The sequence below is a fragment of the Danio rerio genome, chromosome 5, assembly GCF_052040795.2.
Source record: "Danio rerio strain M-AB ecotype USA chromosome 5, GRCz13ab, whole genome shotgun sequence".
Classification (NCBI taxonomy): Eukaryota; Metazoa; Chordata; class Actinopteri; order Cypriniformes; family Danionidae; genus Danio; species Danio rerio.
Genome location: NC_141025.1, coordinates 35098529 through 35110594, shown reverse-complemented (window position 1 = coordinate 35110594; position 12066 = coordinate 35098529). Strand labels below are relative to the sequence as shown.

Sequence of the window (12066 nt, the reverse complement as noted above, 5' to 3'; positions counted from 1 at the left end):
AGCTGTAGTTTGGGAGCTAATGTGTCCCCAAAGGTCAGATAAAGCTGACATAAATTTCCTTTTAGGGATATTTGGGGATGCCATTATTTTGAAAAACAAAAATGAACAGGCTTTAGCTTCTATAAATGCACAAACATTTATTTTAAGGTTAAATTTTTGTTCTCAAATATGCCCTCAGCAAACTTTAACATACTCAAAATGACTTGATATGCATTGTACAGTAGAAGCTGCAAACACATGAATCAAACAAGGTGATTTTAAAAAATTAAATAAGCTAAAGGCAACTAAAAATCAAGGTGAATACTGCTATAAAATTTCTTATTTTAATTAATTCCCTCAACACCTTTCATTTTGTAAACCAGGGCTCCCACTGTCTGGATGTATGGGGGCATTTTAATATTTAATGTGTCTGCTAGTTTTAAAAAAGCAAAACACATTTAAATAGCAAATTTCAGAATCATGCATGAATGTATTTTTGTATCTGTATTTTGAATTTGTATTTTTGATCCATCTACATGTATTTCCCTTATTTTCAAAGACTTTAAAACCTAATACTGCGATTGAATTATTTTAGTACAATCACAGTATGGTTTATATTTTAGCTTTGTTGTGCTGAACTGCTGGATTAGGACAATTTAAGAAATTATTTTCATTATATTCTGTAATATAACTTATAAAACTTGAATGCTTAAATGCAGTGAATGCTGCCTTTGATAATTTCATATATAATGCATAAAAATAAAGATACTTTATGTATTGTTTGTGCAAACAATGTTTTCTAATGATACTGTGGCTTTTAGTGGTGTAACAGATCACAAATCTTATTATTTGGATAATATTATGGTTTATAGTCAAAAGTGGACGATTTTTCGGATCAGCCAAAAAGAGGAGAGTACTGCACGACGCTTTTGGTTTTAACAAACAGAACTTAGAACCTGTAATTTTATTTATTTTTTTTTTAAATGAAGGAATAACAAGCTAAATAAAAATAAAAAATCACTGTTATTGTTGCTGATGACGTTAAATGTATAAATCTAACATAATTTGTACAACCCATATTTATTTTTTGTCTCATTGTCAATAAATGATTCCGTTATTCACTCATAAAACTTCATGTTTCGTTGTTAGGTGTATCATTTTTGAAGAATTTTTCAGTGGCATAATTTGGATGGCTGATTGCTTCCTACCACTTTCACAACATTTTACAACTTCTTTTAACGTCATTAAATGCATATGTCGGTGATTTTAATCTTTACCATAAACATCAGTGGTTTTATCTATAAACTGTTATCCCAATACTTCTGTGTTATCTGACTGTTTGTAACTTTAGGCCTTACTCAAAAGACTAAACACCTAATCTCTTAAGATTAATAATCATTTGTAAATACCTATTATTTATAGCTTATGTTGAGAAATTGTTGATCCCGATCTTTTAATAATTAATCGTGCAACTTACACTGAATGAATTAATGGAGATTAAACAAGGATTGACAGAAAACCCCTTTAATAACCTAACCCACCACATCCCAACCAAAATTTCTTTCGTCATTATTGTATTTTACAGGAAAGCTTAAATGCTTTCATACATGTGATTTGAATGATGCGAAAGGCGATCTCTCTGTGATTGTTACAAATTTTGGATTAATACCAGTAAAAAAACATTAATCCATAGGCCACGTGTTTCGAACCGTGGGTTGTGATCCTTACGAATTACGGATCAACAGTGGTCCGTTACACCCCTAGTGGCTTTGGTCTGGTTTTGTGGAGTTCAAGAGGGACACTATGCTTTCTTAGTGGTTATAATAACCAAAAACAAACATATAATTTTACATTTATGCTTTTCATCTGATGTTCTTGAATCGGGGAAAAAATTGATGAAGAACAGCATATTACACATCTCATTCATCAATCACATGAGTAAGTAACTTGAATGATTCTCTGCTCAGATATGGAGGGAAAACATCATGGTAATTTCTGCTTTAGTTTGTAATAATCAAAGAAGAAGCATTCACCTGATAAAGCCATCCAACAGCACACTCTGACTCACATTCACTCTCGCTTGTTAATTGAGCAATCAGTATGATAATTCAAGACAAAATGCTGCTTAGTTCTTACATCTGAAATGTCTTCACAATAATGTTTAATTGAAAACTCAGGCACACCTGAGTGTAATGTGCACAGACTCGCCTGTTTTTGCCCCTTCTTTGGTAGAAAAGCAAAGAGGGTGTAAAATACTCCCTATGTTTAATTATTCCAAACAAGCCTCTGGAAAAATCTCAAGGGTTTTCATTAAGCTTGAATTAAAGTTATGTAAATTCCAAGTGAAAGTAGCAGGTTTCTTATCCTTTTCAAAAATAAATCTTTTATATATTTTTTATTTTTTGAATAAGGCAGAAAGAGTTTTGGTTTTGAATGCACTCCTGTTTCTCATTCTTTTTCAGTTTTCATTCATTGCACCTATTTTATTAAAATATTGTCTGTGGTGGTAGGGTGTCCTTTATGTCAAATTAATTTAAATAATTCAACTAAGTGTTGATATTTGAGGACAATGCTGCGAGACTTTCACTGTCTGGTGCTGATGGGGCTGAATGTAATATAAAAACAACAAAATATGAAAAGAGCGAATCTCCCCTAAGACCTTGTTGTTTTCCAGGAAGACCTAATGCATAGTAGTCGTGTATAAATTTTGAAAGTGTGCATTCACTTTGCATAATAATAGATGCTTCTGCATTTTATTTATTTATTTATTTTATGCAAGCCACAGATAGTGTGAGCAAATCACACGTTCATAGTGGGATGGGAAAAATGTGTTAATTTTGGGGATCAGTTATCTGATGTGTAAGAAAAATATAAGAAAAAGTAACCATTTATGCAGCCTGTTTTTCCACTTTCTTGAGACTATGGTTTTTCTTTTTAGTTCCTGTGACTTTGTGTTTATGCTGTTTGAATATTGTGGTCTATCTTATCCCAGAGATTATGTACGTGTGGACTTATTGGTGGACTAACAGCTAACATGTGTACAGGCAATTATGGGTCCATAGAAAGGTCCCAACCTTAGTCATGTATTGTAATTAAAGAGTTGTTGTTGTTTTTTATAACTGTATGTTATACTTATTTGGGGTGTTTGTTTTTGTTTTGGGGTTTTGTTGTTGTTGTTTTTTTTCTTGTTTGTTTTTGTAAGTTTATGCATAACAGGAAATTAATCCTGGAAGTTGTGATTATTGGCGACGCAGTGGCGCAGTAGTTATTGTTGTCGCCTCACAGCAAAAAGGTCGCTGGTTCGAGCTTTGGCTGGGTCAATTGGCATTTCTGTGTAGAGTTTGCATGTTCTCTCTGCGTTTGCATGGGTTTCCTCCGGTAGCTCTGGTCCCCTCAATCCAAAGACATGCAGTACCGGTGAATTGAGTAGGCTAAATTGTCCGTTTTGTAAGTGTGTCAATAGGTGTGTGTGTGGATGTTTTCCAGAGATGGGTTGTGGTTAGAAGGGCATCTGATGCGTAAAACGTGCTGGAAAAGTTGGTAGTTCATTCCGCTGTGGCAACCCCGGATTAATAAAGGCACTAAGCTGAAAAGAAAATAAATGAATGAATGAATGAATTAAAGAATGAAAGAATGAATGAATGGGTTGTGATTATTGTAAGTCTATTCAATGACTATATAAAACTTATTTGTCAAAAGAAGGACCCATAGAAAAGTATGGAAATGTGTTTTGACATTAAATGAAGGCTGAAGTTACCTACATTTTAAAGGAAACTATCAGGTTTCTTTTCCTTTTCAAAATAAGTCTTACATTGAATGAGGCGGAAAGAGTCTCAATTTTGTATGCACCAGTTGTAATTTAGTTCAAATTTACTTCTCATAAATGAGACCTTTGTTTTAATTGGTATTTGCAATCTTAATTTTGCCCAGAAATTGATAGTAAATAGAATTGACTGACATGACACAATGTGAATATATAAAATGTTGAATTAGAAAAAATTTCTTCAGTGAAATTTAAATCTTTATAGCTTTAAAAAAAAGCATTTCATAATGATGTAAAGGTACAATTAAATTAAGATAATTTAAAATATACTTTATTGTTGATTCTGCATTCATTTGGGGAATCAGAGTATAAATAGATTTAAGCTGATGATAATTTATAGAAACCTGTGCAGTTAATTAATTCAAACATTTTTCTTAATTCTCGTTCATACAGTCCTAATATAAATGTTACTGTCATAATCCAGTTACACTTTTTATGAATGAAAATAATAAATAAAATAATTGCTCTCTTTTTTTCTCTCTCTCTCATCAGGGTTGAAACAGATCCATGCTCTCTCTATCCAAGGAAACTATGAACTGCGCATTGATCTGGAAGACTTTGAGAACAGCACAGCTTTTGCACAGTACGGTGTGTTTGGAGTTGGGCTGTTCTCTGTTGATCCAGAGGATGACGGGTACCCCCTCACCATTGCTGATTATACTGGCACTGCAGGTACACACATGCATATTTACATAATAAATACATAAAACTAAAGATAAAGGGTCAATATCTTGAATATCCTGAAATTAGTATGCCTTGTTGAAATCGCATGCTTTATATTAAAGTAACTTTGAACAACCCGCTATGCAAATCAGTTAGGAAGATAAAATCTCTGTCAACACTATTAAATGCTTAATCATTCAGATAATTGATCCATTTCAGCGCTTGATGGCATACACAGAATATTCATGGCACTTAAGAAACTGTAAACACTCCACAGCTCCAAAAAACACAAATTGTATCATGCTCCCTTTGCAAATCAACACACAACCAAACACTAATGCTAGATACCAGAACAGATTCCCAAAATTCAGTTTCATAAATCAGACTACTCCACTCCCTTTGGAATGAATGATTTCAAAGTGTGCAATAATGAGCAATCCTTTGATGGGATGATTGCATAAGAATAATATTCATGAGTATCATTTGTAAATCAGACCCCATTGGTCACGTTGTGTATCGTGTTGTATTTTCCATGTGGTCTGCAAGGAAAACTCAATAGATGTGTTTTTTTTTTGTTTGTTATTTTGTGGCTTTTCATAATGCTTAAGATACTCAAGACTCCTAGCTTATTCAAATTTAGTAATTTTATGCAACTTTTGAATAAATTGCACTATTTTACATTTAATTGTAACCGCTTTCACAGCTGTGAACTCACACAGATAAGGGTGGGCAGTAAAAAAAATGACTTTATTTACTTTGTTACATCTATTTGACGGTCTTGGGGTAAATGTGTACTTTTAAAAGTAGATTTACTTTTAAGAGTAGATTTAAAGATTTAACTGTATACGCAGTTTGAGGCGTCTTCTCGTGATGACGCCAAAAAGAACGTAAAATACACTTTTAGTTTTGATCATACAGATAGATCTGTATAATTATACATCAATCGAATCTGTTATGTGTCTACGTTTTTGTGTACACTCAAAATAACAACAAAAGTGTGTGCTTTTGCAAAATAAGGAAAATAAACAGTGTTTGCATTCTTTATTTTCTCCACAAACTAAAAGGTCTTAAAATATTATTTTGATGTAAAGTTTTTCATGTTTAAAATATTATTTATTCTTATGTTTAAAGCTTTTGTCATTAAGCTACTTCTGTGTCTCGGAGTCATTTAGAAAGTATTATTAAATGCTGGATTGATGCACAAGAAATATTTATTATTACAACAGTTTTGCAAACACATTTTATACTATTTCAAATATATTTTGTGCATGCTGTTTAAGTGCACATACATTGTTTACCCATAGTGTTTACATGGCCATAATGCAACAAGTAAAACAACAGGCATTTAGTTTGGGCTAGCTTTTGCAGCTGGACATTGCTTTAAAATGCCCTTGATGGGTGAACATTAGTGAATGGGGGAGTGTCTTTTGTCTCTCCAGGTGAATTATTCATGACCATAGTCACTCACACGCATACAGCTGAGCTGACACAAAACAGACTTTGCAAAATGTAAAATGTTGCAATGTTTTCCTTGAATGAGAGAAGAGAAATTTTTTTGCATAATTGTGAAGTAAATGTTCTAGCCTTCAAGACTGGTTTCTCAAAAGTCTTGTTCAGGCCAATTTAAATTGGCTTTTTGAACCTTTGTTCGGCTACTTTTTTTTTTCTCTAAAACCTACTAACCATGCATAATTTTTGGTCACACTTTATTTTGATGGTCAGTTTGTTGAATGTAAGTTACATTGCATCTAAATGCAAAATAATTCTCATTAGATATTAGATAGACTGTTAGGTTGGGGTCAGTGTTGGGGTTAATGTAATTTGACATCTACTTGGAAAGGTTCTTATAGTCAGTTAAATGTCTGTTGAAGGAGCATATCAACAAATATTAAGCAGACAGTTTGCTAATACTCAAGTGGACCATCAAAATAAAGTGTTACCTAATTGCATGCACATCAGTATTTCTCACAAATTATTGTAGTCCAGTTTGTGCTGAATACAAAATAAAAATACATGTTTCCCAATACTATGTAATAAGTAGCTGAAATAAGCACAAATGTCAGGGCATGTCAAAACATCTTAGGGACCCCAAAATCACCTCAGACCCCAGAGGGTTAAAGGTTGGCACTTTTGCTTCATTTGCTGTGTTAATTTTCTGATTTATTAAAGACAAAAAGAAACTTTTTACTCTGTTCCTTTCTCATTAATAATATATATATATTTATATGCTCAAAAGTAACTAGAAACATGCTTCTTTACTCTTTCTCTTCTTTTTACATGTGTAAACGTTTCTCAATCCACCACTGCATTCAGAAGATGAAATGTCTTCCAGTCAATTATCACCACTGACCTAGACAAATGTCAAAGATGTCAAGACAAATGTCAAGAACACAGACACAATTTGAAAGCCCCTCAGAGTCCTACAAGAAACAAGAGGGCGCGAAATAAGCAGAAATAGAAAGAGCATTGCGAGTTTGAACTTGAGGGCTGGAGCTGAGGAAAATGCAGCATGGAGGGAGCATAAAAGAGAGGGGTGAGAGATCTCCTGACGGTACAGCAGGTATATCCGGCCCTGAATTGGATCATGTCTGTAGCGCTGGTGTCAGGTGAGCAGGTGGTCTCTGCTGGGCAGCGTCTTCATGCCCTTGAGCTGCTGGCTTTCTTGTTTTCTGCCTGACAGGTCTCCCCTAATCACAGCACTGAGAGTATTATTGTGATCATTTGCATTGAATTTTGACAGGCAGTTGTGCTCTGGTCCAGTCTGGTGGGCTCTAATACGTCTCAAAACACAAACAGTGTCAAGGTGACTTCTTATTCTTGCTGGCTTGTGAGCAAAAAGTAGCCCATGTATGTTTGTGGACTTATGTTTTGGGCAGGTTGCATGTTTGTGCGGTGTTTTTTTAGACAGTCACACATGGTAATAACACATGAAGCTTTTCTGAGATTATAACATTCTCTTGACAAATGAAAAGTGTTCCCAAGAGTATGTGAGCGAATGGGAGAGTCTGCAAGGACATGTCTGTGCTATAACACTCTTAATGCAGAAGTGTCAACGGCAGCAATACAAGTATTTTCAATGGGCTTCATGCGACCCTAGTGTGACTAATGGCTTATTCCCATCGCTGCGGACTAAATCTGTCAAGCTTGAATGACGTGTGCTTCCAGGGGGAAATTGAGCTCCGGTCTGGGATCCGTTTCTCGCTGTATTGTCTTTGACGTTATTGTGTAAAACTGACTGCGGATCAGAAAGCTGGAAATCTTCAAGGTCACGAGCTGTTCAGGAATAGGAATGGGGTTTAACGCTTTCATTCCGCAAATGTTATCCTCTTCTGCGTATCATCTGTTGTATTTTAGGCTGGATAAAAGGTTAAATACAAACGGGTTCTGAAGGAATCCCAGTGAGGTTTGGAAATACCACCTGACATTTACCTCTATTGTACTCATCCTGGTACACTTTCTTTTTTCTGCTTTCTCTCTCCATCTCCATGGAACACTGTGTTCCAGCTTTTGTTTGGAATGTAGTCTGTGTCCGTGTTAAGCTTACAATAACAGTTTACAGGGCAGTAAACACATCACCATCCTGCTCTTCTGCCAAAAAATTCAGCAAAGTGGACAGCAGGCCCGATGGCTTTCCAAATTCTCCTTTCTGCCACGGAAATGGGGAAGGTGTATTTCTGTTGCTCAACAGCACCTGTTGCCATCAGATGAGACTGATACTACAAGAGGGAAGGTGGCATTGAAGTCAAATTGTCATTGACTCACAGGTTGACTCTTTTTATGTTCTTGCCACACTTTAGGTCTGAAAGACATCACTCTTTCCTGGCCGCACAAAACAAGTGAATATAAGTTGAATACTTTGGAAATTGTTTGTAAAGCAAATGCTGTGTGAGGCTACTGTGTTCTTTGGACCAGGGGGGTTTGAAAATGTATTATGAAGGAAATGAAAAGTATAAAAACGCAAATAAGTGGAGGGAAAATATATTACTGTTCCATTATTTTCTTTTTAATACTGAATATTATGTTATGCTCCTTCCATGCAGCGTATTTAATTTCAGTAATATTTTGGCTGATTATTCTCACTATTACCTTAATTTTCTGCTCTCTCTGAAAGTCGTCATATGCACTAGTAAAGTGGTTGTCAATTGGTTTATCCCCGTGACCCACATAATTCCATGGTCATAACCCACTTTTTTACCAGCGGGTAAATAAAGTATTGAACATGACATTTTTCTGATAAAAATATTTCTAAAGGAGTTGTTGACCCAGATTTTAATAAAAACACAATGTTTTAATAAAAACATACACATTAAACGTCTGAAAAATTTATTATAGAGTTGCTCAAGGAGAAATCACCGAATTGATAAAATGCATTTAATACTTTGTATAAAAGACTTTTTTTGGTAATGACAGCTTCACGATACATTTTTTATAGACTTAACTCATGGAGTTGCATGCTTTGCTCAGGTGTGATTTTTTTTTTTTTTTACAGACTTCAACATTCTAAAACTCCTGACTGTTCTCTGTGTTTCATCCATGAACCCTAATGCTATGTTCACATTAGACACGACATACGTGACTAAATCATGCTATACGCACATAAGCAAATGTGTCAACATTTTTATTTTTCTCAATTTATTCACGCATCAAATTTACTTCATTCGTGCATCAAATTTTATTCATGGGCAGGGCTTCTGTCTGCCTGGTGACATTAGCTTCATTGCTAATTGGCTAACATGGATTTTATTGAGATACTGTAGTACCTGTGCCTTTATGTGCTTTAGGAAGGCTGAAAAACAGCGTAGATTTGTTCTGTGCAGTGTCTGTGTCCACTAGATCCTTTAGAGGTGCACTAACTCCTCCAGAGACTATACCTGGATGATGGACGGTTCAGTGGTGCTTCAGACTGAGCCAAGCCCACTTTGATGAGTTGTTATCCATTGTCGGCAAGAGGATTTCCCTCTTAGTACACCAACAACTACATCATAATCACGTTCCTACAAGAGCAAGCTCCTGATTGGATAACGCAGCGTAAATTTCCACTGAAGTTCAGATTTTCCAACCTGAGGGATTTGCGCGATATATGTGTCAAACATGCAAAACACTAAACTCGCATTGACTTAACATGTTAATGACTTGTGCTCCACACTTCGTCCAGGTCTGGTGTGAACGCAACCTAACTCTAGTTCTAATTTTCTATTGGATTTAGTTTAGGTGATTGCGTGGGCCATTTTTTTCTTTTCTTTTTTGAAACCAGTTGAGAGTTTCCTTGGCTGTATTTGCCGTCATTGTCTTTCTGAAATGCCTAATCGCTGTAACAGCTAATATTCATTTACACTGACAAGGGCTCATGGCTGCTTTCTAATTAATGAGAGATTTCAGCTGCTGTCTGGCCTTACCATGTTTTTTACATCTCCCGTTCTTCATGTGTTCATTAATTTTTCCGTGTTTCCGTTTTTATTACACAGAACTATATAGACACACACAGTAAAGTGGTATAAATCACCACAGATGTTTATAATAATACAGTAAGTTTGATTTGTTAGCAGGGATGCATTTAATTGGTCAAGCAAAGACATTTGTAATGTTTCAGTAAATTTATATTAAATACTTTTTTTATAACAATTTCTAATGTGACATGAAGTGACTCAAATACATTGACATTTAGAAAGGCTGGCAATTTGTTTAGTGTAAAGCCTTTGCCAAAAAAAAATGTTAGATAAAAATGAACTTGACACATGGTAATATATGTTTCATGAACTGTGTGTCTACCTCTGATATCAACAGCAAATCACAGCACTTTTTCGACTCAAGCTACTTTGAGTTTGTTTCATTCAACTAAGCTGTCCAAGACCACTTTTAGAAAAAGCATAACTTCACACATTTGTTCAGCTAATTATGGAGCAGCATCTATTCTTGTGTTTGTGTGTGAGTTACTGAAAAAGAATTATTAAAATATCACTGATGAGGAGGGACTCAACCCAGAGTGAGTTTTCCTACTTTTAAAGTGTTGCAAAAAGGTGATGTTTTGAAGAATTACAGTCTGACAGAGAGAGACAGAAACAAAGCATAGGAAAGACTGTAATTCCATATACATTAATCACACAGAAGTGGAGTAAAATGCTGAAAAAGCTTTCATCTGGGCCACAGAGATGAGACGAGTTTTCTTTTGTATGCTAACTTGTCTTGTGTTCCTGGGCATCTGGAGTCGTTAGTGTGAAATGGCTTTCAGTGATGAGTTTCACAACGTTATTTGTAGAATACCACAAGTCAGCTTTGTCGCAGCCTAATTATACAGTAACATTCAGAATTGTTTTTGAAAAAAACAGTCTCTTATCATCAGTTCCATCACAACTCCATAATGAAGTGGCGGTTGAGGGATTTAGTTGTAGAACAGTAATGATTCTGGAACAAAACACTGTGAGGGTCTATACAGTTGCTGTAGTTATGAACAAAGCATTCTCATGCAATCTTATATAAACCATATTCTTAATTATTGTATGCTGTAGATATTTTAGTGGTTTGCCCTACTTTATATTCATCTTAACTCATCCCTTCCCATTGGCAAGATTTGTTCTTTATGACACTACACCACTGACAGGGTTTCCATGTTTATACAGTTTTGCATTCTTTGAAATAATACAGAACAAGTGAACAATAAGCAGAAACAAACAATAGAAGCACATGTAATCTAACCTGATCATCAGACATTCATAAGCATATAAATGCATACAAACTGTACATGCATACAAACCTAACTGTACATAATGAAAAGTGAAATCCACAAAGAGTTTTCAGAGTATTGATGTTATTGTGGTAATTAATTTATTTTCTGATCATTTTTCTCAATATAGTTCAGTTGTATTCTTTGCCAAGATGTGCTCAGCTTTTTAATTACTTCTCAGTTTTTTAACTCAAACTTTAGGTTTTAATACAAAATAATGATATATTACTATATTATTAATAAACATTTAGACAAAAGCTTTTTTATATTACAATTTTTTTTACATTACAAATTAAATGAAGTTTATTTATAAATTAATTTCAAGAGGATCTTGTGCTTATGATTGCCTGCGGCTGCTCCTGCATTATCCAATTTATGATTTACCGATTCCTAAGCCACTATAAATTCCCTGGGTTCCCTATAAAAGCCATCTTCGTTTTGAAGAATCCCCCTTCCACCCCTACTCCTCCTTCTTTTCTAGATGGGTGCTACGGTGGCCCAGTGATTAGCACTGTTGCTTCACAGCAAGAACTTTACTGGTTCTATTCCTCACCAAGCCAGTCAACGTTTCTTTGTGGAGTGTACACATTCTCCGCATGTTCATGTGGGGTTCCCCGGTTTCCTCCCACCGTCCAAAAACATGCAATTTAAGTTAATTGACTATTCCAAATCAGCATCATAGACATGCTTCTAGTAAGTAATTATTTTTTAGGAGCAATCACTGTTCATTAGCTACTACAGCAGGGGAGTTCTCGAGATCTACCAGAGCTCAAACTCCCCTCTCGCCTTGCAAACTGGAGGGAGCCCCAGGCTCGAGGATCTTATGAGCTCAGGGCTCTCTCCCGGGACAGCATGCCAAACAAGCTTTATAATCAATCAT

At 35.2% G+C, this 12066-nt stretch overlaps 1 protein-coding gene across 15 annotated transcripts in view; it reads left to right on the top strand.

Moving 5' to 3' along the window:
• The window catches only part of fibcd1b (fibrinogen C domain containing 1b), a 279505-nt gene that overhangs the window by 250654 nt on the left and 16785 nt on the right, over nt 1-12066 (top strand). For all 15 annotated transcript variants that reach the window (XM_087252582.1, XM_087252581.1, XM_087252580.1 and 12 more), the window contains 1 exon segment: nt 4295-4474. In XM_087252582.1, coding sequence (XP_087108708.1) covers nt 4295-4474 — 180 coding nt within the window.